Here is a 25,199-nt window from a genome sequence, read left to right as displayed (position 1 = left end):
CCACCAATTGATTCACCCGTGTCCCCTCTCTAAAACTTTCATACTTCCTATCAACGTTCGGTCACCATTTGTTGTCATTCATTATCCTCCAATCTCTAGGATTTTCGGTTTGAATGAATTGGGATTTGCTTAATTGATGAAATTAGGCTTAATTGGAGCTTGATTGTTTCGATTTAATTGTCGGTTGTGTTGTTTTAGCCGTGATTTGGTTAATTTTGTTTTGCCATGATTTGGGTTTATTTGCATGTGTTGGTGATTTGGATTTGGATTTGGGTTTATTTTCTTTCCTTTTTTTTTTTCCCTAAATGGTGCGATTTTAGGTGGTGGTTGGGTGGCTATAATGGCAAATCGGAGGTGTGGTGGTTGTGGGATTTAGAATGGTGTGGTTTGGCCAGTTGTGGTGATAGTTTGGATGGTTGTGGTGGTGGTTTGAGATGGGGTGATTTAGAATCGGTTGTAGTGATGGTTTGGTCAACTATAACGGTGGTTTAGAATGGTGTGAAAGGCAATTTGGTAATAACATCCTCTACATCGATTAAGTCATTAACGTGGTACTTCAAAGATAAAATCTAGAATAAATAAAACCAAAAATATCGATTTCACATTTCGCTGAACTGTGGGTCGGAAAACATGTCCTTTGCTATTCTATAATTATATATATATATACTAATACCACACACACACTCACTTAGGCTTAAGTCTAACACATGGCAGAATTCTAGTGCCTTCTCTCACGTTAAACCTATACTTCTGTCTACACTCAATCAGATCCCTTAAACCCTAATTCTTTCTTTGTCTTCTGCAACCACAAGTAATTCACACTATCGCTTGTTTCCTTCAGTTCCCGCTAGCACCAATAAACTCCATCGTCGTCGTCGTCGTCGTCGCCACCTCCGCCGCCGCAAACCATTACCTGTAAGTATATCCTTTTTAATTCATTCAAATAGCTCTTTCAAAACCCCTGAATTTTGTTTATTTACACGATCAATACTAGATATTATCTTCGTGTTCTGATTCTGGTTTTTTTATTTTTTTCTTAATACTTTATTTGTAGCATTCAAGAAGTAATTAATCGGGAAAGTTTAAAGCTTTGATTGAGTAAGACTCGATATTCTGTTTCCTACGAAGCCATGGCTCGTTTTCGGAATGTAAGTGAATATCCTCCTCTTTGGTTTAGTTTGAAGTAAATTGCTGAATATTATGTTATTTAGTGGTATTACATTGAAGAAAATCTAGCATATGAAAAGAATCATTTTTGTAAAAGCACTTTGAAAATAGTTTTGCTAATGTTAATGTCAGTGTGCATAGTTTCTGATTATTATTTTATTATTTTCATTAAAACAGAAAAATAAAAAGGCATTTGTGAAGCCGGTTGGGAAGAAGAAGCAGCCTACTGTAGATCACATCACAGGGGATAAGATCCCAAAGAGTTTTGTGTTTTCCCGAGGGAAATTGCCTGGTCCTCTCAAGCAGCTTGAATTGGACATAAGAAAGTTGATGCTTCCGTATACTGCTCTCAAGCTTAAGGTAAAGCTTTATTTGTTTTCTGATTTTGACTTTCCTTCTTTGTGTCTTGTTCTTGTTTACTTGAGCTCGTTTCGTTAAACTTGATGATGAATTCTTGGAATATACATTAATAAGGATTATTGGTTTTGTTGGGGAAACCTTGTTTTCATGAAGTATTATGCTCAATGAGACTAATAGATTATAATGTAAAATCAAATCATTAGCTGATTTCTCATAAAGGTGTTTAAAATTTTGAACAATGAATTTAGTTGAGCCATGGACATGATTTTAATTCTAGAGGACCCTTAATTAGTTTGTTTTGATTGATATTTGCAATATCCAATGGTTTTCTTCTAATTTTCTTGTTATATGATTGCAGGAGAAAAAGCGGAATAATCTTAAGGACTTCTTGAATGTTGCTGGGCCAATGGGTGTTACACATTTCCTCATATTGTCAAAGACTGAAACTGCTCCATACTTGAGGGTTGCAAGAACTCCACAGGGCCCTACTCTCACGTTTAAAATACATGAGTACTCATTAGCTGTTGATGTTGCACGATCTCAAGTGCGTCCTAGATGTCCTCAAGACCTTTTCAAAAATCCTCCTTTGGTAATTTTCTCTTTAGCATAAATACATTCTGATTGTTGCTTTCAGTTTGTAGATTTCCTCATTATAAACCGGCCAGCTATATAGAATATATTTTTTTTCATTTTACTGGCTCTAAGTATAATATTCCTTTTGTCAATGAAGCCTGGTTGTAAAGTACTTATTAGCAGAACCCTATAGATGGTGGGTCCAACCCCCTGACTCTCAAGTTAACTTGCATTTTTTCTGTTCACTTATGTTAGATTTTATGTTTGCTTCTCAACAGATGATTGGACTGAAGCAATATGTTTATTCATAAATTGATCTGATCAAGTAATGGAAGTTTTGTTCTTTGTTTACATGCTATTCCACTAACCCATGTTTTTTGAATATGTTGTTTTGGCAGATTGTTCTTTCTGGTTTTGGAACTGGAGATCAACATCTAAAGCTTACAACCGTTATGTTTCAGAACATCTTTCCAGCCATTGATGTTAACACTGTGGGTGGTTAGACAATATAACTCTAATGCTAGTATCAGCTGGATATTGCTCCTGTGCTTAATGTTATTTTATTATGTTTCAGGTCAAGCTTTCTACTTGCCAGAGAATTGTGTTGCTAAATTACAATAAAGACACCAAGCTTATTGATTTTCGACATTATTCAATCAGACTACAACCTGTAGGTGTTTCTCGTAGACTTAGAAAATTTGTTCAGAACCATCAAGTCCCTGATCTCAGGAGTCTTCAGGATGTGAGTGATTTTGTTACCAAGTAAGTATTCATAATCATTTATATATGTATGCTAATCTAATTTCTATTTAGCAAGAGTTATTGAGTTTATGCCATCACTTCATTTCTAGTTTTGGTGTGTGTGTACTATTCAGCATAGTGGTTAATTTATTTGTTCTAATATAAAGCTATTTTGGGTAGTGGCTAGATGCAGATCTGTTGATTGATTATTTGGTTGTCTTATTGTCTAATCTGAAGACTTATAGTTATATGTCTAATTATGGAGAATTAACAATTATAGTGTTTGAGCTGATTGTTGAAGAAAGTATGTCAGCTTAAATGATTAGGATCTGTATCTATGTAGTAATTCTAATTTTAAATCAATTGGACATGAAATTTCTGGCTTGAGTTTTTCTGGCCAACTTAGACAGTTACTTGTATTTCCTTCTAATAATATGTAATTCATGTCGCTGGAGGGGGCGTATCCTAGTGGGAATAATGTAATTGTATGCTGAGATTTGACAATCCTTTTAGAATTGAAGAGAAACATATATAAGAAGGCTTTCCTTGCAGTATGTATGTACTGAATTCTGTAATTCCTTGAGTAGTTTAGGGTTTAATGACACATTCATACTTGGTCTTCTTGATTTATTTTAATTCATGTTGTTCTTTCCATGTGGCTTTTGAAGGGCTGGTTACGGGTCAGAAAGTGAGGCTGATGATGAAGCAGCAACAGTGACTCTGGTGAATGATCTTGGTAGAGTCAATCGGGCTTCTACAAAAAGTGCTGTCAAGCTTCAGGAGATTGGACCCAGAATGACTTTGCAACTCATGAAGATTGAGGAAGGATTGTGTTCTGGTGGAGTCATCTTTAGTGAATATGGTATATGTCTATCTCATATATACATGTAATTTATGCAACCGTGTGTAAATCCGTATTGTTCGCCATTCTCCCTTGTCCTTGTTCATCCCTGAAAATTGATAAGACTTAATGTAAAATTTCTCAAAAGTTATATCTCTTTTTCCCCCTCTTTTTTCCTCAGGACCCGTTGGTGATAAGAAAAAACAGGACAATAAGAAGGCAGAGGATCAAGAAGATACTGAAGAAAGCGAGGATGAGGACAACGGTGAGGATGAGGTAGAGGAAGAGGAAGAGGAAGATTAGTAACATTCCGAATTGCGAGTACCATACTTTTTTCATTACATGAAAACAGTTTTGACAGCCACTACGGAGTTGGTGCTTCAGAAGATGAAAGGTACCTCTATGAAAGAGAGTTTTTATTTATCAAGGATTTTGGCAGCACTAGCACTAGTGACTTCATAATTTTTGTATTTTTGTTTTAGCGATGTACTTGGGTGCCTATATGAAGAGGAATGATTATTTATCAAGGATTTTGGCTTCACTAGCGTTAGTGATCCCCATACTTTTTTGTTTTTGTTTTATTGTTGTAAAAGATAAGATTTTCCAGGTTCAGAGAATGTAATGTTAGTACTGTGTATAGTTTCTTGATATGACTTGTGAGTGATTATCTAGAAATCTTTCTCAAAAGAAAAAAAAAATGCATATTAGAGGAATAAACACAATTTATTTAAACATTTATATGGCTTTCTTGGAAAGTATAATTTAAATCACAAGATACTGCATAGGCATAGGATTCTACTATGCTTCAGGCCTGGAATTTTCTCACAAACTGTAGAAAAGAATGCAGAACCTTTAGATTGTACGGAAAAAAATTCTTTGCAAATGCATGTATATACAATTGGCTAAAGTCACACACTTTGATGTTACGCGTTTTCATTAACGGATTGTATGTGTATCTGGGGGTGGGCAGGTCCAGGTACCTACCCAAATCCCATGGTACTACAACTGGCCGGTTCTTGGGATTTGGAATCGGAACCGGCCAGTTTCTTAAATGCTTGAAACCAGAATCTGAAACATAGGTCTTGATTTTGGTTTTCAGTACCCGGGAAAATTATGAATACCCCCTACTATTCTAAAAAACTAATAAATATACTCTGTGAAAATTAAAATACACTTTCAATTGTTTACAGAAATTACAAATACACTCGATTTTTACTTGGGTATTCGGATCTCGATTCCAAATTTGGTTCTAGTTCCTATAGTGGTGGAACCGAAACCAGAATCGCACAATACCAATTCTACCCTAAATTCCTGCACACCCTTATGTGTATCTTAGGACTGAAAACTTTTGGGATTGCGATAAAAAAATCCAGAGGGTTAATTTTTGGGGGACGATATGAATCATTACACTTAAATCAGGAGTTACTTGAAATAAAAATCATTTAATCATGTTTGCAATTTTGCATAGACTAATAGAAGCAAGATGAGTAAGCTCAGGTAGAAACAAAAGAAATATTGATATGCTTAAAGAAACTCATTTTTTCATCTATTTGCTTTCTTTCTCTTGTTACTGAACATTGACTAAACACTAAACAAACAGTAAAAATTCCTGGAAACCAAGAAATTTCTGGCTTCACTTCTGCTTGGTTAGAGAAAAGATTGGTGAGTGATATTGAACCTCTGTCGCTTATAGTAAACACGACGAATCGAAAAAAATGCAAATGCCAATCAGCTTCCTGTTCTGAAAGCTTTGGATTTCATTTCCACTATCAAATATTTACTGAGAAAGAGAGACACAGAGAGAGAGAGAGAGGGGAGACTAATAAGCAAGCCATCATCCATTTATACATCAATTAGAATACACAAAAAAGACAAAGAGGAGCAAAAATAGACTTAAGACAAACTTAACTACGAGGATATCTCCAGGGCTATATTTCTGTCTAGGAGGAAGTTTTCCCCAAAATAACTAATTAAATACATCAAACTTGTGATATTTGATAATATATATGATTCTTAAGCAAAAAGCTGAACTCAAAACACTTTGACGATCTTCAGAAATTACTTTCTTTTTGGCGTTTTCAATATACCCTTTTCAAACTAACTTCGGTTCTTGCACTTCTCCATTGCCCTTGGAGCTGCAATCAATTGGATATCTGAAGTCAATTTTAAGAAGACTTAACATATATAACGAAAGAAAATATACAGAACTTGGTTAAAAAAAAAAAGTCATGTCGCAAGAGAAGCAGAAGATTATACATACCCAGTCCGATGGCCTCTGAACCTTTCATGATTCTTAGTCTTCTACAAGTGTCGGTGAACATACTGTTCGACGAAAAAACAGTAACAGAATCAGAATAAAATAATTTTGAACTAGGCATAAGATATAAAATTTACAGCTTATTGCAGGATATCAGATCAGAGGATTTAGATCAAGCTGGCTATAGAGATGCTGCCAAGTAATTTCTCAACTTCCATTGGCAACAAATCATATCAGACATAGGCAAATTTATGATATTTTGCTGTACGTTTTCACTTTCTAAACTAAAACTATACAATCCAGGGTGAAGAGTTACATATTCACTGGGAAATTATTCAAAGACTCAGAGAAGAATACATAAATGGTGAAAAGTACTTACTCCCAAGGTACATCGCCAACGAGCATCCAATCACCATCCTTGTCTTCATATGTAAGCACATATTCAGAACCATGGAGAAGATCCATCAAACAACTCTCACTCAGGCCATCTCGCCCTGGAAGTCCATGAGAATCACACTGGCCTGAATTCACAATGATTCATAAACAGTTAAACACAAGTCAAAATATTCACCAGTGCTACTAATCAAAACTTCCAGCAATAGCAAGTAACAAGGTTGATTCCTAATTTGAAAACTCTTTAGAGCTTAAATTGACATAGATTGCAAACATGTTCGGCAATTGTTGCCAAAACATATCGATTCATGAACAGGACAAGTAAATGAAAGAATTAAGTGAGGGAGTATACCAATGGTGAAGCAACTGAACATTTTCTCAAGAGCTGATGAGAGTTCCACATAATTGCTGTTGATTTTGAGATCAACTTTCCTTAGATATGGAGCACCATCCATGCTAACTTTTACATAGAGACACCCAGATCCTGACTTGGCTTCAGCATCATCATTGTTCTTTGCCAAATTAGAGGCCATAGTGTTCTTCCTGAATGATCTGATTGGTGGCCATCCCACCACCTGTGCCCTGTTACCACCAAAAAAAAATCGATTCACTATTGCATCCATATGAAGGATTGAAATTTAAAAAACATAAGAAAATGCGAATAAATAAATATAACAAGCAAAAAAGGCCCCAACTATTTGTTTTCATGAGATTACATATGCAGCTCAGAAAAATTTTCCACAGATTCCAAGCACATGCTGTTACAGAAAAATGAAAAACCAAACAATATGAAAAAGCATACACCAGTTTGTGATTAAACAGAGTTGTGATAAAATTAGAGATTAATTTTAACAGACTAATAACTCTCAACTGAAGCAGATTTATTGGACTAAACTTTCCATAAACCACAGTAAAACAAGCAAAAAAAATGGAAAATTTGAAGGCAGACTTACTTTGCAGCAGGAGCACTACTAGGCTCATTAGCAGCAGGAACTTGATTTTTCTTCTCCGGAACTGTTGGCTTTGGAGAAAGAGGCACAACTCCTGCAGCCTCTTTTATCATCTTACTTTTATCATCCAAACCACCACCTCTAGGAGAATACAGAACACCTCCTTTACACAAATCAGCCTCAGATTTACCATTAATGGACAGACCCCAGTTGCCAGAAGATCCATCAATGGCATCAGAGAATCCCCTTTTAGCCCCAGAGACAATATTCTTCAAAGGGGTAACACAGAACCCATTAGTGTTGTTTTCAATGTCTTTCCCAAAAAGAGACACCCCATGTGGTGTTTTCCTCTCAGGAGAGCGTGAACCCGGCAAGCCAAGCCTCAGCTCAGTCTCTTTGAAGTTGAGACAAGTTTTGTTTTTGCTGTTGTTGTTGTTTAGCTCAGTCGAGCAGGGAGAAGAAGAAGAAGAAGAAGAGAGCTTTTCAGGGCTTCTTTCCATTGAAGAAGTCTTGATAGCCTATGTAATCATGTCAAGTGGTGTAGACAATCAAAGTCTTCACCTCAAATGGAACAAACACACTCAAAATATAGACAAAGAAGAAGATTTCAAGTGCTTCAGAATAAGCAGAGAGAAGAAAGAGGGAGGGAGGGAGAGAGAGAGAGAGAGAGAGAGAGCCGGTTTTGCTAGCAGAAAAAGAAGCTTCCTTGGCCTCTCTGTAGCAACTTGCCACCAATTTTAAAAAAAAATTAAAAATTAAATTTTTTCATTGGGACTGCAAAAAAACTCCTTTACTGTGCAAAAATCTAAAAGCATGAAAGATAAGATTACTTTGATCTCTGAGGAGAAAATGTTATCAAGAGCACAAAGTGCTTCTTGCATAAAATAACAAAAAGCACTTACAAGTATGTTTGAGAATATCAAAAAATACTTTACAAAAAAACTTGTTCAAAAAATATCTAAATGTTTTTTTATCAAAATATTATCTTTATCATTCACCCATTTTGATTAAACTTTTTTTTTTTAATTAGGATATCTAAACCAGTTTGTGTGCATTCTAACTAATATCCGAAGTTTATTAAAAACCTTACAAACTCAAATAACCATATAAGTCACAATGTTATTGTAGTAGATGATTCCAAAATTTGAATCGAGGAATTCAAGGAAACTAACAAACCTCTTTGATCATCATGTTAATCTTAACTTATACACATTTAACTAATTTTTTAAAATCTTAAAACAATAGTGGGAGAAGAATTTCAATAATCATCCTATTAATGTATATTAATGTATAGAAACTCGAATTCAGAAACCAAAAACCCTTTTTTACTCTTTAATAATTTAGATTTAGATATATAGATTGTTGTCGTTGTTGTAGCAACTTTTAAGAAATCAATACGCACCGACAATCAAAAGAACTGAGAATTGCCGGCAAAGCTTTTACTCATTGCTGTTTGTCTCAGTATACTTTATATTATATAAATATAATTTTAGATAGCAGTCGGCTTGAACATTGGTAAGCCAAATCACCCGGTGTTTTTATGTTTCGATGTTCATCGGATTCATGGAGAAATGCGAGACAGAAATTAGGCATCAAGGCACGAATTTTTGATCCTTGTAGTAGCATTGCAGTTAACTCCACAGATTTAAGACAAAAGTCACCACTTTCCCCCCATCTATTAAAGCAACTGAACTCACACATTTTACCAGAATTCAGACATGTTTCATCATTTGATACATCTTCTCGTGTTCTTTCGTGGCATGGGATCTCTGTCGTACAGTTACATGTTCTTGTGTGATAATTTCTTCACATGCCTTTCCTTGTTACTTTATTTTTTGTGTTGGTATCACGTTTGGGAAATGTGAGGTAAATATGCAAGTCATGGGGATTGGCACTGAGGTCGTCGTGAGAAACATACGTCTCGAGTGTTTGACCCGCGACAAAATTCAACAGTGTTGGCCGAGATACTTCCTGTGCATATGCATGGACCAGTAACCAACTAATTTGTAATATCCTTCTTGTCTTGCCTGGATCGAATCAAACATCCGGACAGACGTATATCTTGTTACGTTTTCCATTCGCCATTGGTCTCATTACAATTTTTTGTATCATGTATTATTTTTCTTTTATAACTTTGGATCCTAACCACAGGCTTGTTAATTCATTGGCAACCTCCGACACAGTTTGGCTATTACCTATTATAACACCCTTGTATCTCTGGCTTTTTTTTTTCACATTTCCTTTCACTAGCTAGACATTTCATGGTTCTATCTTACATTACAAATGATATTCATCTATCCCCTCACCTGTCCCATTAATACTATTACCAATGTAATTGCCAATCTCCACGTATTTTTTTCATTACTAGACCCACGGTGTCTCACTTTGTACGTTGTCGAACATCTTGTTTCCAAGACTCCTCTACCAGCGATTCAGTACATGTTCCTCAGACCCCCAGGGCAGCGCACCGCTACATTCTCCCTCTTTCTCCTCCCCCTTTTTCTTTTTCCTTCCGCATCACGTCACCCCTTTTCCCCCCCCCCCCTTTCCCTTTCCCTTTTTCCCCTACCCGTTAGTCATTTTCAACGTTTCCCCTCCTCTCTCTGTTCTTTTCCTTCTTTTCAATGTTACTACATCCCTCTTATGTTCCCCTCTCCTTCCCGTCCCGATGCTCCCTTTTCTGAATTTTCTCCCGGTTTTTTTTCCCCCAGACCTTTTCTGTCTTATAGACTTGGATTTTCAGCCACGCGATCCCTTCTTTCGATTACACACTATTTACGTAGCTTTCCCTCTCCTTTCACTGCTCCTTTACTATATCCCCCCCATAACTTCCACCCTCCCCTCCCTCCCCCTTTCCCCCTCCTTCTCTTCTCCCCCTCCCCCCTCTTTCCCCTTTCCCTCCCCCCCCTCCCCCAAAACATATTATTTTGTGGCCCCCTATGCTATTATTTGTTTATATTGGCAGTATTTTTTTATTATACAATTATAATTTATTATTATATTTATTATAAATATTGTATATTTTGTATTTTTCTACCTGTGTTTATTATTTATTTTATAGGATTTTTAGTTATGATGTTGATTCGATTTTCTTAAAAACCTTAATAAAAAATAAAGTGTATAGTTATTTTGATATATTTTATTGTATAAAAAATAATCATGAATGTATCAGATATTATTATTTTTTTGAATTGTTAGTGCACATTCATACTTCGATACTTTTATACTAATTTTAAAGAAAAATCATCCCAAAAATTTTTTTTTTTATATTTCCTATACCGCACATCCCTATAACGTAAAGTATGTTGTTATTTACTACGTGTCCGTTGTTATAGCACATTGTGGTGTTAATCTCCATGTTTTGCTTTGTACATATGCCATTATGTATTCTCAATTTTTTTTTGTTGCTATGTTTGATTGAAATCATTAAGGGAGGTCCCGGTCCAGCTTACACCTGTGTCAGACAACCTGCCTATTAATTTTTACGTTGGAGTGAATCAATGTTCTAGGTAAGCCAACAAGCACAAATTAAATTAGGTCAATGATCCCAAGATGCAAACTTAGAAGTCAATGAATAAAGCAACTTTCTTGGGGCCCTTTTAATCTCAATTCCTTTTTTTCTTTTTCTTTCTCTCTTTTTTCCCCTTTTTCTTCCCCTTTTTTTTTTCTTTTTTTTTTTTTCTTTTTTTTCCCTTTCTTTTTCTTTTTTTTCCCCTTTTTCCTTTCCTCTTTTTACCCCTCCCCTCCCCGTTCGTCTCCTCCCCCCTCCCTTCTCTCTCCCCCCCCCCTCCTCCCCCTTTTTTTTTCTCCCCTCCCTCTCCCCCCCCTTTCCCTTCCTTTTCTTTTTCCCCCTTTGTAATCCCACCTCCTTTTTATCCCCACTCCCCCACCCAAACTTAACCTTGCTACGTACAGTTCCGAAGAATTGATCAGTGTTCAAGAGACTAATGTCTCTTGACAGATAATCTTCAGTAAGCCACACCCACATGTCATATTACATTAGTATATGCTGTAAATTACAGCGACCAAAAAGTAGAAGGAAAGAGTGGTGAAAGTTTTGTTGAATTAGCGTCTCTATCACACATCATTTGAGTCTGCACTGGCTGTTTCGGTCGCATATAATTGTTTTGCGATGTTGACTCTGGTCTTATCTTGTCCTCCCCTTTTTTACTCGAATTTTTTTTTTTTTTTTTTTCTGTTTCCCCCCACTTCTACGTATTGTTCTTCATCTACTCGCTTCTTCCCCAACCTCTTATGTCTTGACTCGTTTTCCCCCCCCGGTACAGAGAGGATTTAGAACTTTGAATAATATTATTGAGAAACAATGTAGGATATTCTTTTTGTTATATCGATTTCGGTTTTTCTGATTTAGTCATTTGCTGATACAAGAAGATACTAAACTTTGAAAAAAATAAATTGATAAACAAAACAAAACTTCAAAAAGGGAAGAAAAAGTGGAGCAAAATAGAGAATACGTAACCCAGGAATTTATTTGACGGTCAAGAAAGTTTGCTTTATTCATGACTTCCTAAGTTTGAATCTGGGATCATTTACCATAAATTTAATTTGTGTTGTGGCTTACCTAGAACATTGATCCCGAAGATTAATGGAGGTGGTGTGTAAGCTGGACGGGACCCCCCTATGATTAAAAAAAAGCAAAAAAAAAAAAAAAATTGAGATACATAATTTATATTTACAAAGCAAAAACATTATTAACAACATTGAAACATGAAATTAGTAATAACACATAATTTGGAATGGGATTTTCGTAATAGTAAATATAAAATATTATTTTCTTTAAAATAGTAAAAATTATCGAAGGTATGAATGTCACTAAAAATTCAAAAAATATATATATGATAAATGCATGAATATTTTTATAAATAAAATATATCAAAATAACTATAAAAATTATTTTTAATTAAAGGTTGAAATAGCCCATAAATAAAAAACTAAAAATACCGTGAAAAAAAAAATAATTTTTTTTTTTTGTTGTATAAAAATACTGCAATTCAAATTGATTGCCACAAATAATTATGTTTTCGAGTTATTTGTTTATTGCATTTTACTATTTTTATTGTCTACGCGGATTATTTTTACTGTGCGTGCAGTGATTTGTCGGGGTGAATCTCGTGTTACCATGCTCGTATCTACTGTAATAATGTGTAATCTAAAAGAAGGGATCGCGTGCTAAATCCAACGGTCTATAATAAATGAAAAGTCCGACTGCAAGATTCGTCCAGTCGCATCTTGTTGTCCTGATTAGGGGACATAACGGCGTTCATTTTACCATTGACAGAATTTAACCCGACATGATTAGGTCGTTGACCCGTTGACCGCCGTGGTAAACCCGTTAACTTGACCGTTTACCCTTGGTCTTCTAAAGTAAATTAAATGATAAAAGTCTTTTGCTTCTCAATAGTTCTTTCTCTTTTTTTGATTTTTAACTTTAGATATTCTTGACCATATTTTTACTAATTTCTTTTTAAATTTTCTATTAAAAATTTAATGAAAGCTTGAAAATACAACTACATGAATACATAAAATAGTAAATAAAAAAATATCATGTTTTTTAAGATCACTTTTGCGTTCATCAAAAGTTTTTATTAACAAAAATTAAAAAAAAAAAAAAAATTTACAAAAATATATTACGATTGAATTAGGATCATCTTCCTATCCGAACTCTCATAAATTTTTAAATATTTTTATGTCACATGCATATTAATAAGTAACCGTCAACACAATTTCGTAAATCAATATATAGTCATTAAAGCACCAGTGTTCTGAAACCCGACCCAACCTAACCAGTTCGACTAGTCGAACCAGGAATTGAGGGCTCAACCGAGCCAATTACACTAGAAAATCATTTTTAGCAGTTAACCCGTTTTGACATATGTTTGAACGGGTAGAACAGTAGGAAACTGCTAGTCCAACTGGCCCAGTGACAAAATCGAGTCACCAAAAATCAGTGATTCCAACAACTTCCTCCCTGATTCCAGTAAATTCCGACGCCAACAACCCCACCTGACACCACCATCAGCATCAGCATCACCTTCATCTCCACATCAAAATCCTCGTCATCCCGAAGTTCGGTTGGCTGTCGTTTGTCGCTTGTCTTCCACCTCTTGTTCGTGTGACTAACGGTCTTCCTCCTTCATTCTGGCAACTTTCAGTGCCGTTCAACCTCCCTGACACCACCATAAGAATCGTCTTTATCTCCCCATAAAAAACCCCACCAAGGCCAAGTCCAGTTTCTATAACATTGTTAAGCACTTAAAAATACACCAAAAATTTGTAATAATGTATTTTTCCTCTCTCCTTAATTCCATATGTACCTATAAAAAGGTAATTATATAAAAAGGTAATTATAAAAGTTATTAAATACGTATATAAAAGAAGTAATTCCCTTTATTTATTTTAATTGATAATTAAATGTAAGATTAATCAAATACATTGCATTATTTGAGAAAGCCACCCACTAAAGCTGTTAAAAGAAGCCATTGGTTGGTAGGTTCATATCATAATTGTTAATGCTCTTTAATTTTCCTAATTCCAACAGGCTGCTTCCTCAATAACATAATTGCATAGTTGAACATTAAAATTTATATTATTATTAGATAAAGAGGAAATTAACTTTTCAAGATTACTATAATAAAATCACAAAACTTAGGATAATCTCCATATAAAAATAAATAAATACAATATGCTTTGTGGTGTTATATCTCGTCCACCAAGAAAAAGTGAGATCGCAACAACCAATCAACTTTAAGTGAAATCCCATCTTAAGCATGCTTATAGATATCTTGTCTATTAATTAAACAATACCCTTAAAATTAATCTTTAATTATTTGGGTGATTTTGATTCTATATATCTTTTTTTTTTTTTTTTTTTTTTTTTTCACCGAAGGTATCTGGACCAGCTTATATACACCTCAACTAATCCATCAGGACCCTGAAATTATCGGCCGGCCAGATAAGAGTCTTAATGACCATTCTATTAGTGTCTGAAGGGACTCAATTTGAGAAGCTTATAGAACTCTTTTTACTATTTTATTATTAGGTCACCCGGTGATGATTATTTTGATTCTATATCTCGTAAAATATTTTTGTTCTTGCTACATGACACGCCACTTTCTATTCTAGGTGATGTTACTAAAATGGGTTTTGTTCATGAAGAAATCAAACATAATATTGAATCTTAAATCCTCTTATTTGACAGGCTAACAACCATGAATAGTTAACCCTAATCTCAAGATGTCTAGTATGACACAATAAGTGAAATAGGATATAGATACTAATGAGGCATAAAGCATGTCAAATAAAAATGATACAGATACTATGATATCTCTAGACAATCTCGCGTAATCTAATTAGTACTCTTAACTCGTTTGAAAAGATGATATCGAGGTTCGAGTCAAGAGCCGCCACCTTTTAGTCTCACTATCAAATGCTGGTAAGTAGAGAAATTTGAATCCCACCAAATAAGGTGGGCAGAATAATACATAATAATCGTAATTCTCCAAACCCACTTAGCGAGGTGGATAAAGGGTGCTCTATATATATATATATAAAAGCTAAATTTTATCTCTAAGTTCATGGTATCTCTGAATTGCTTTCTCTAAAAATCTCTGGAATCTTCTTTCTCAATGCTACTCCTTTGTTCTTTTTTGCAACACAATTCCATCCTTAGTAATTTTTGAAATGAAGTCAAAAGAAACCAAGAAAGAATAAAGTGCACAATGCCATGGTTTCATTAACAATTTGGAGGTGGATTCTCATAGAGATTTCAAAATCTAATGCTACTTCTTTCAATGATAATCGTTACCCTATTTTTAATTTCGCCTGAAAAACAGAACTAGATGCTAACTTGTTCTGTTAGCGTATAAAAATAATTAAAAAGATCGAATAATAATTAAAAATTGAAAAAAAAAATAGGGCAACTCGAGGTTGTCAGTCGGAATGGAATTTTTATATTATTTCTTTTGTTAAAGAATATTAAAAATCCATTGATGGGTAAGATTTGCATATGATTAAGATGATATATAAAATTGTTGTAGTCAATTTGAACCTTTACAAAATGAGTCTCTTTAGTATGAGTTGTAAACTTATAATCAATTGCTTTTAAAATCTTGTCTTCATTGCAAAATGATGCTTTTTTTCTTGATATTAAATTAAATAACGCATTATGAAATTAAAAACTATTGAATGTGGATGGTGTCCCATTTGTCCCCCACGCCTCATTAAAGGGTGAATACTCCTACCCCTACCCCCACTTTCCTTACAAAGAATTAAAATTCGGTCCCTCTTCAGGATAACTACATTATTACTAGTGCATTGCATACGCAATTGATCTCATCTAAACACTCTTTATCATAAGAAGATAAATCAGGTATGAATTCTTTGTAGCATTTACATATTTAATAACATGTNCCGGTGATGATTATTTTGATTCTATATCTCGTAAAATATTTTTGTTCTTGCTACATGACACGCCACTTTCTATTCTAGGTGATGTTACTAAAATGGGTTTTGTTCATGAAGAAATCAAACATAATATTGAATCTTAAATCCTCTTATTTGACAGGCTAACAACCATGAATAGTTAACCCTAATCTCAAGATGTCTAGTATGACACAATAAGTGAAATAGGATATAGATACTAATGAGGCATAAAGCATGTCAAATAAAAATGATACAGATACTATGATATCTCTAGACAATCTCGCGTAATCTAATTAGTACTCTTAACTCGTTTGAAAAGATGATATCGAGGTTCGAGTCAAGAGCCGCCACCTTTTAGTCTCACTATCAAATGCTGGTAAGTAGAGAAATTTGAATCCCACCAAATAAGGTGGGCAGAATAATACATAATAATCGTAATTCTCCAAACCCACTTAGCGAGGTGGATAAAGGGTGCTCTATATATATATATATAAAAGCTAAATTTTATCTCTAAGTTCATGGTATCTCTGAATTGCTTTCTCTAAAAATCTCTGGAATCTTCTTTCTCAATGCTACTCCTTTGTTCTTTTTTGCAACACAATTCCATCCTTAGTAATTTTTGAAATGAAGTCAAAAGAAACCAAGAAAGAATAAAGTGCACAATGCCATGGTTTCATTAACAATTTGGAGGTGGATTCTCATAGAGATTTCAAAATCTAATGCTACTTCTTTCAATGATAATCGTTACCCTATTTTTAATTTCGCCTGAAAAACAGAACTAGATGCTAACTTGTTCTGTTAGCGTATAAAAATAATTAAAAAGATCGAATAATAATTAAAAATTGAAAAAAAAAATAGGGCAACTCGAGGTTGTCAGTCGGAATGGAATTTTTATATTATTTCTTTTGTTAAAGAATATTAAAAATCCATTGATGGGTAAGATTTGCATATGATTAAGATGATATATAAAATTGTTGTAGTCAATTTGAACCTTTACAAAATGAGTCTCTTTAGTATGAGTTGTAAACTTATAATCAATTGCTTTTAAAATCTTGTCTTCATTGCAAAATGATGCTTTTTTTCTTGATATTAAATTAAATAAAGCATTATGAAATTAAAAACTATTGAATGTGGATGGTGTCCCATTTGTCCCCCACGCCTCATTAAAGGGTGAATACTCCTACTCCTACCCCCACTTTCATTACAAAGAATTAAAATTCGGTCCCTCTTCAGGATAACTACATTATTACTAGTGCATTGCATACGCAATTGATCTCATCTAAACACTCTTTATCATAAGAAGATAAATCAGGTATGAATTCTTTGTAGCATTTACATATTTAATAACATGTGTATAGTAATGAATATGAGTAGTTCAGAATTCTTTTTTTTTTTTAATTTGAGGTGTCTAGACCAATTTACACGCTCTTTTAGAGAGACTAGCGTAGTAACTCACCACCAAAGTCTTCACTTAAATCGAGGATACTCATATTGGAAATCGAACTTGAGATCATATGTCTATCTATACTATCTCCGGTTCGCCCTAATCATCTGGGCTACACTAAATGAGATTTTTTATTTATTTATTAATCTCCAGTAATAATATTGTATTTAGTTAAGGTAAAACTTAAGTCAAAAGATGATTCTGATCCGATAAATATAAAACAAGAATAAACATTTGTGTACAATATCTATAGGTTTTAATATTTAACTCAAATGTTGTCATATTAAAACAAGGTTATGTATAATATGTTGACGTTTTGTCGTTCCATCATCCATATTATACTTTATGTTCTAACGATTCAGGTTAATGTTACAATTGTTAATACTATAATTTGATAAAACAGAAACCGAAAAATGCTAAACCCTCAACAATTAACTCATAATAAGGTTACATCTCCTCACTCGAGGATAATCAACTTCATAAACGCTATTACATTTATGACTTTATTTTATATTTATGGTTTGAAAAACTTTCAGACGCGGACATCGGAATTTTTTCTAGAATTTGAATATTTTTATAATTTATTCCTAACGATAAGAATACACTATAGCATTATCGATCAATATATAGTGTTGCCCAATTCAATCTCACATTTTTGTTTTTTTATATAAATGTTGTTATCACACATATATGTTGATCATGTGTTTGAACTGTATAATATATACTTTTTATTTTGTGGGTCTCACTTGCAGCCCACAATTGCTACAGTGAAAAGCAAGTTGATTTATATGGCCATAACTTGAATAGCCCCAAAATAAAAGCTGGATTCAAGTTGTTTTCCCATATTCTATTTCTGAAAATTATGTTTTGTCATTCAGCTAACATTCCCGCTTTCTTGTGTTAGTGCTACTAGAACAGGAACAGTAAAAGCAATAATACAACAAATATTAGAATTTAAATACAGTTTTTCTCTTTTTGGGCAAATTGTTTTCAAAAACAGTTTTCGAATATAATCATAACTACTAGAGTAAACGACTTTTTGGCTTAACGATATTTTTCCACTCACAGACTTTACACCACCATCATTCTCTTCCTTGATTATCACTCACCAAAACCTTTCAAACCCTACTCCCGTCGACACTACCAATTCTCAACAATCGAATGATTAGAGCTTGCACAATTGTCCATCTCAAGTCAAATTACAATAAACCTCAACTATCGAAATCCAATCTTTCACTACCAAAAGTCGTTAGCTCTAAAAACTATTGTAAAATTAAAAAGGGTGGGGATCGAAATAAAGATATGCAAGGTGGGTCGTAAATTGCAACCATAAAAGACATACAAAAAGCTAGTCATAGTCTCATGTTGACTGTAAAAGATTATTTGTAAAATGAAAATTATTGAAGCTTTAATTTTGTATGAATTGTTTATGTCAATGAAAAATTATATATCTGTTTCAGGCATATGAATATTATTTAGCATGCCCCCAAGATCTTGGAATCATTATCTATTTAAATCCTACACGTCTCGAACGCGCAATGAATTTCTTAGTGTTAATATTATGCAAAACATTTTTGAAATGCATGTAACAGTTGCTCCATTCAAATTTTAATGGAGTCCTCTTGTTATTTGATCGTGACTTGTAAGAGTTGCAGAGCCCTCAAAAGTCATGGTCATCCAAAGCTGTAGTATCTAACTTGAACCCTTTTATACTGTTGTGTGATAAATTCTGAGGGGATAACTGAAGATATTTGGTGATATGGACTCCATGATCAAAGCTGAAGATCTTGCTATTTTCTGTTTGAGTTTATTTCCAATTCAATCTTATAACGAGTACTATATAAACTCAATGATAATCTATCTTGAGAGAAAGAGAAGAGAGAGAGAGAGAGAGAGAGAGAGAGAGTCCGAGATAGAGACTAAGAAAAAAGAAACCTCAAGAAGAAAAACTCGTTGAGATAACTCTTTGCAATCCAGAATCGCCAATGCACTCAATAACATAACAGTAGATGTATGTTTTGCAATATAAGCGGTCGAACCACTTTAAAAAATCTTTCTGACTCTTTGTTGTTTATGATTATTATTGCACATTCATCATCGCATTACTCCCATCGCTGATATATCATAATTACGCACTCATCTTAAACGATTCTAGCATTGTTAATCACGCACCTTTGGTTATTGCAATTTTCCGCATCAACATATATCATAAATGAATTGCTTATCATTATATATCCTATGTATCGATTTTCCCTTCACATCGACATGACAACTTTATCGGGGGAGCCATTTTATCACTTTTCCAGTGATCTCTTTGAGTCTAAAACAACGCCTGGTTTTATTGCTTGAAATATACAGTAATTTCTGATAATTCATTAACAGATTTGGCTATGAATTGAGTCAAGAAATAGGGGAATAATGCAAACATTATTAGTGCTTTATCTTCAAAGTTTTGACAAGATTTATATAGCAAGAACTTGCATATGTGTAGCTAAAATCAACCAGGAATATTACAGCTTTTGCACAGCAATTTAGGCAGATAAAAAGAGCCAAGACATAAGGGCCACAGCTTAATAAACACACACATAAAAATCGGAAAATTTTGGCAAAATTCTAAGTTTGATTTTACTTAGCCTCTTGGTTTCCCAACAATCATGCAACCTTTAAGCCCACAGAACCGGTCATGATCTCCATGTGCTTGTGGCTTCTGTATGTACTGCACCGTTGATAGAATTGAATTATTGGTGTCACTGAATCTGTAAAATATTGTACATTGAATTATGGTTGGTCCCGAGAAATTAGCTATCAACACAAGAAACAAAAAATGTCAATGTTGGTTTTNTTGCAATTTTCCGCATCAACATATATCATAAATGAATTGCTTATCATTATATATCCTATGTATCGATTTTCCCTTCACATCGACATGACAACTTTATCGGGGGAGCCATTTTATCACTTTTCCAGTGATCTCTTTGAGTCTAAAACAACGCCTGGTTTTATCGCTTGAAATATATAGTAATTTCTGATAATTCATTAACAGATTTCGCTATGAATTGAGTCAAGAAATAGGGGAATAATGCAAACATTAGTAGTGCTTTATCTTCAAAGTTTTGACAAGATTTATATAACAAGAACTTGCATATGTGTAGCTAAAATCAACCAGGAATATTACAGCTTTTGCACAGCAATTTAGGCAGATAAAAAGAGCCAAGACATAAGGGCTACAGCTTAATAAACACACACATAAAAATGGGAAAATTTTGGCAAAATTCTAAGTTTGATTTCACTTAGCCTCTTGGTTTCCCAACAATCATGCAACCTTTAAGCCTACAGTACCGGTCATGCTCTCCATGTGCTTGTGGCTTCTGTATGTACTGCACCGTTGATAGATTTGAATTATTGGTGTCACTGAATCTGTAAAATATTGTACATTGAATTATGGTTGGTCCCGAGAAATTAGCTATCCACACAAGAAACAAAAAATGTCAATGTTGGTGTTGTGCATGATTTTCTGACGGCCAGATTTGTGCCACCTGTCTATGCACCATATCGAGATATAGTGGTCAAAATCGTCCCACGTGTCGTTCTTATAGCAGATGACTTTTCCAACAAACTCATCAATATTAAGCATAACGGTTCAAACTTAAGCATGGGTAGGGGCTAACTAAGATCCGGATTACGAGAGATTATGCGTGTAATCCACCCCGTAATACCAACTCCCAACCATTGTCAGACGATGTATATAAAAGGGAGGCACTATCTCCATTTTGGAGGACGGATGATTCACTCAAGCATAGGAAATCACTTAGAGAGAGTTTTAGCTCGTTCTTATGTGTTTCCTCCTTGTATTCGTTTTGTGTATACAACAAACATAAGCAATAATATAAAAATGGACATAGGCTGGTTCTAACCCGTCGAACAACTTTAAAAATCTCTTGTGTTCTTGCATTATGAATTCTTTAATCCATACCTAACTGGTTATTTATAATCACGTCCACATCTTACTCAGTCCTATCGCGGTCAACTAGGTACCTCTGGTTGTTGCGAGTTTTTATAACAACAGTCGGCAATAATTTTTAGCCAAGATTGTGTGAAGCTCATCAGTCATAATATTAATATAGAGGCTCCACATTCAAAAGGATAACCAATATGTAGTTGTCATAATAGTAAATGCAACAATGATTGACATTTTCAGGAACTTATTGACTTAAGCATCGGAAATGTTTAGTCGATAACTTTTTCGACAACAATTGGGTCGATTGCTTGTTGACGAAGATAACTAGAAGCAATTTTAACCAGCGATTGTGGTGTAGAATGTAAGTATTGGATGTTGAATGGAGAATCTGGAAAGCAGATTCAGCTCTTTCCATGCACAAATTAGTGCCACATGAATCACGCATCAAAAGCTCTGAACACTAAAAAGTTAGCCTCCTCAGTTTGTTATAAACTTTATAGCAAAAATCAAACCGTCTCTTCTCCTCCTATCAAATTAAAATGGCAATCCATCAAATTCTCAGTGGAGATGAGTTGCTTTCAGAATCTGATAACAAGAAAGTGTCAAAAGGTGAAATGATATCAGAATTCCTGAGTGTTAAAATTTTTAAGTTTGTCAAAATTTGTCATCATATTATTGGGAGAATGTCAATCTAAACCAGCAGTGTTGGAAATTGAGCTGCTAATCACTTTGAAAGTTGTTGCTTTCTGATGTTGATGTCAGTGCTAGACATCGCAGAACTTGATAAGAATCTAAATTCTCCCCAAAGTGTAGTATGATCTTTCGATTCTCTCTCGATAAATCTTAACCACAAATGTTTATAAACATACTCTCGTGTCACTAGATCTTTAAAAGTTCAAGAGAACTCAGATCAGGACAAGATATTAAACATGGTCAAACAATTATACTCGAAAGGAATGTGGTGATAAACTTCTGGGTGGTTGCTTGGCCATTTCAGTAGGGCAAATCAATCAAGCATCTGCCAGAAAGAATGTTATGGGAGTAGTTATAAATTTTTAATGAGACAGATCATGTTTTATACCTAGAGGGTTTCAGTGATAATGATGGAAAGTTATTGGGAAGTTGTGGCATGCATATTCCAGGAAAACTCAACCACAAATCCTGAAGTGTACTACTACTGCTCAATCAAGATTTGAGATTGTCTATATCTAAATAGTCTTTAATGAGAATGTTCTGATAACTATATGTAACCAGAGAAACCCATCTCATTAAGCGCATTTATATGCTTATGGTCCAGTGTTAATAAGACCAATTCAATCGATCCCACCGAACTAAAGTAAATATTGTTTCTTTTTTGAACCTAGTCTTCACAGATTTGTTGTGAGACTTCACGAAAACGTATTCGTCCATAACGTGTTTACTTAGTGCAATGTGATCGATTAAATGAGACTTAGTATTGTTACAACCCTATCCAACTAAATAGATATTGTCTGTTTTGAATACTCTCACGGATTTGCTTTTGTGCTTCACATGATTCACGCTAGTGTTCTCACCAAAAAATACGTTTATCTATAGATATTATCTATTTTAAGATTAATCCACAGAAATTTGTCTTTAAACGAGCGTGTCTACTTGATTAAGATGATTCAAAACTTATAAACTGAACTTTGACTCTTGCACATTACCGATACGAAACGTGACACTGACACCGTCTATTTAATAGCAGCTTTGCGTACTGAATTACAAATGGCTCATTCTTATTGAATTCTCACATCCTACCCATATTATTTGCGCTAATCAAGCCATACAAGGGGCCACCATGTTGGAATTCAATTTGTCCATTTCATCATCATTATAGGGAAAAAAAATGTGACCTTAAATTTGCTGGAAACTGTTTCCACACTGCTGGTCCAACATGATAGAGACCAACTTTTAATGGCAACTGTTTTTATATATTTGCCATCAACTTTGCTATAACTTCTTATTCATATAAATCAGTAAGAGAATAATGATATCATTGGCTGATAATATTAATAGATTACGTGGCATCGTAAATTTTTTATTGTTTGATGATTCGGATCAACAGATAATGTTATCGGATCAATAGTATTATTCCCGTAAAATAGTATCCTATTAATCAACTATAGGTGAAATGTTCCTGTAAAGCAAGATTATTAATCAGAAAGCTGCAAAAACTGAAGGGAAATTGAGCAAAATTGCTTTGAGCATACTGGATTTTAAGATCATTGAGAAAACTTGTAGTGTGTTTACAAAATTGGACTTTAAGGCTTTATTGGGCTGCCTTTTGTGAAACTTCTTGCAGCCCAATTTCATAAAGGCATAATGGTAATTGGACCTATTAGCCCATTAATTATAGAGAATTATAAATAGTAGGAGAATGACGGCAAACGTCGATATGTCCGAGTGGTTAAGGAGACAGACTCGAAATCTGTTGGGCTTTGCCTGCGCAGGTTCGAATCCTGCTGTCGACGTGTTTTGTTAATTCCTTTTTCACCCTTCCCCGAAAAGTCTACATTTTTTAACCAAAATTTTGAGTTTCTTTAAAAAAATAAATAAGAAAAGTTTCCAACAAAATAAATGAAAACTACCATATGATACTAAATATAGACAATTTAAGTATAAAATATATGTGTATAATTAACATTCTTATCTAGAGGATACATAAAAAATTCAATCATATATATATTAAAACTCTAAGAGATTGATCGAACGATCTTAAGAAAATTTGTTTTCTTTATTGATTTTCTCAGTTCGAATCATCCTAAGGTATATTTGTAGCACACTTGAAACATTGCTACAAGTTCATTGTTAATAGTTAAATTTGTTGAGATAAACAAAATGATGAATAATGTAACAATAAACTTTTATTTGTCTAATATTTTGTGATTAATTTGGGGAATCATTATTTTTAGGCATTACAAAAGGGTAAAAACGTCTTTTTAGAAGTGACAAAAGGGTAATTTCATCAAAACTTCTTACACTATTATCTCTTTCACCTCCAAAACCTCTCCAAAAATGGCTTCCTCTCTTCACTCAAACCTCACTTTTCTTCTTCCTACTCCAAAACCCAAGCCAATCATCACCCAGTCATCCACCGTCCATCACATTCCCGTACGATGCGGTCCACGCAGCAACCGTGGACCACTTGTCAAAGGCAGAATCCTAAGCACAGAAGCAATCCAAGCCGTCCAATCCTTAAAACGCGCCAACAAAACGAACCCACAAAGCCCCGCCTACCCCTCCCTCTCCCGCCTCCTTAAGGCAGACCTCCTCGCCGCCCTCCGTGAACTCCTCCGCCAGGGCGAGTGCGCTGTCGCCCTTCACGTCTTCTCCGCCGTCCGAGCGGAATACCCGGATCGGGACTTGGGTTTACTCGCGGATATGATAAGCGCTCTGGGCAAGAAGGGAATGCGGGACGAGATTGACCGTCTGATTGGGGAGTTGGAGGAGATCGACGGTGGTGATGAAAAGGGTCTTGTGAGAGTGATTAAGGGTGTGATTGGAGCTGGATTGAAGGAATCAACGGTGAGGATTTATGGGGTGATGAAAAGAAGTGGGGTGGGGTCCAGTTGGAAAGTAGACGAATATGTGGGTAAGGTTTTGAGTAGAGGGTTGAGAGGATTTGGGGAGCTTGAATTGGCTAATGAGGTTGAAAGGGAATTTTGTTGGGATTTTAGGGGTAATTTGGAGAATTCACTTGTGTAAAGAAATATGATTTTATATACAGTATATTTTTTTTTCTCTTGTATTTTATAGTGTATTTGATAATATTTTTGTTTAGGAAAAACATTTTTTTATCATATAAATGTTTTAGTCATTACAAATGTTGTTATATTAGACCCAATATATGTAAAATCTATCAAATTCACCCTTAATCCCAAGATTTTGATGATTTAAAATGGGTAATGAATTTTTTAATAATTTCTTTTTCTTATTTTCATTTTATCCATATTAAGAAACTATCTTTAGGCTTGAGTAAGATTTTGTATGACTTTGAATATAACTATTAATATTATAATTAAAATCGTAAAATATGAAAATTGTAATAAATG

The 25,199-nt window shown here is 34.4% G+C and overlaps 3 protein-coding genes and 1 non-coding gene across 4 annotated transcripts; 3 read left to right on the top strand and 1 right to left on the bottom strand.

Moving 5' to 3' along the window:
- Positions 1 to 871: 871 nt before the first annotated feature.
- LOC116136164 (peter Pan-like protein) lies at positions 872 to 4,332 on the top strand. Its single transcript, XM_031421858.1, has 8 exons — positions 872 to 915; positions 1,055 to 1,148; positions 1,345 to 1,527; positions 1,886 to 2,116; positions 2,499 to 2,591; positions 2,675 to 2,862; positions 3,510 to 3,703; positions 3,864 to 4,332. The coding sequence occupies exons 2-8, from the start codon at positions 1,131 to 1,133 to the stop codon at positions 3,983 to 3,985; spliced, it is 1,029 nt and encodes a 342-aa protein (XP_031277718.1). The 5' UTR covers positions 872 to 915; positions 1,055 to 1,130; the 3' UTR covers positions 3,986 to 4,332.
- A 1,149-nt stretch (positions 4,333 to 5,481) lies between these two features.
- LOC116136165 (auxin-responsive protein IAA27-like) lies at positions 5,482 to 7,917 on the bottom strand. The gene is made up of 5 exons (XM_031421859.1): positions 7,286 to 7,917; positions 6,685 to 6,914; positions 6,319 to 6,460; positions 5,943 to 6,004; positions 5,482 to 5,817 (listed from the first exon to the last, which is right to left on the bottom strand). Exons 1-5 carry the CDS (start codon positions 7,780 to 7,782, stop codon positions 5,780 to 5,782), a joined length of 969 nt encoding a protein of 322 aa, XP_031277719.1. The 5' UTR covers positions 7,783 to 7,917; the 3' UTR covers positions 5,482 to 5,779.
- A 15,619-nt stretch (positions 7,918 to 23,536) lies between these two features.
- TRNAS-CGA lies at positions 23,537 to 23,618 on the top strand. Its single transcript has one exon. It is a non-coding gene; the product is annotated as a tRNA-Ser (tRNA).
- Positions 23,619 to 24,120: 502 nt separating this feature from the next.
- Positions 24,121 to 24,898, top strand: LOC116136210 (protein THYLAKOID ASSEMBLY 8, chloroplastic). The gene has a single exon (XM_031421921.1). The coding sequence runs from the start codon at positions 24,163 to 24,165 to the stop codon at positions 24,850 to 24,852; it is 690 nt and encodes a 229-aa protein (XP_031277781.1). The 5' UTR covers positions 24,121 to 24,162; the 3' UTR covers positions 24,853 to 24,898.
- The last annotated feature ends 301 nt before the right edge of the window (positions 24,899 to 25,199 follow it).

This window comes from Pistacia vera, unplaced genomic scaffold, assembly GCF_008641045.1.
Source record: "Pistacia vera cultivar Batoury unplaced genomic scaffold, PisVer_v2 Contig31, whole genome shotgun sequence".
NCBI classification, from domain to species: Eukaryota; Viridiplantae; Streptophyta; class Magnoliopsida; order Sapindales; family Anacardiaceae; genus Pistacia; species Pistacia vera.
The sequence above is the reverse complement of the archived record's forward strand: the minus strand, read 5'-3'. Positions and strand labels throughout refer to the sequence as shown.

What these genes read in the sequence shown, in the direction of transcription:
- LOC116136164 (XM_031421858.1), top strand. An exon ending in GTGAGTGATTTTGTTACCAA is followed by an intron (nt 2,863 to 3,509) that starts GTAAGTATTCAT and finishes TGGCTTTTGAAG; the next exon opens with GGCTGGTTACGGGTCAGAAA. An exon ending in AGTCATCTTTAGTGAATATG is followed by an intron (nt 3,704 to 3,863) that starts GTATATGTCTAT and finishes TTTTTTCCTCAG; the next exon opens with GACCCGTTGGTGATAAGAAA.
- LOC116136165 (XM_031421859.1), bottom strand. Translation starts at nt 7,782, where the DNA reads ATGGAAAGAAGCCCTGAAAAGCTCTCTTCTTCTTCTTCTTCTTCTCCC. An exon ending in GTTCAGTTGCTTCACCATTG is followed by an intron (nt 6,461 to 6,684) that starts GTATACTCCCTC and finishes TTGTGAATTCAG; the next exon opens with GCCAGTGTGATTCTCATGGA. An exon ending in GTTGGCGATGTACCTTGGGA is followed by an intron (nt 6,005 to 6,318) that starts GTAAGTACTTTT and finishes TTCGTCGAACAG; the next exon opens with TATGTTCACCGACACTTGTA.
- LOC116136210 (XM_031421921.1), top strand. Translation starts at nt 24,163, where the DNA reads ATGGCTTCCTCTCTTCACTCAAACCTCACTTTTCTTCTTCCTACTCCA.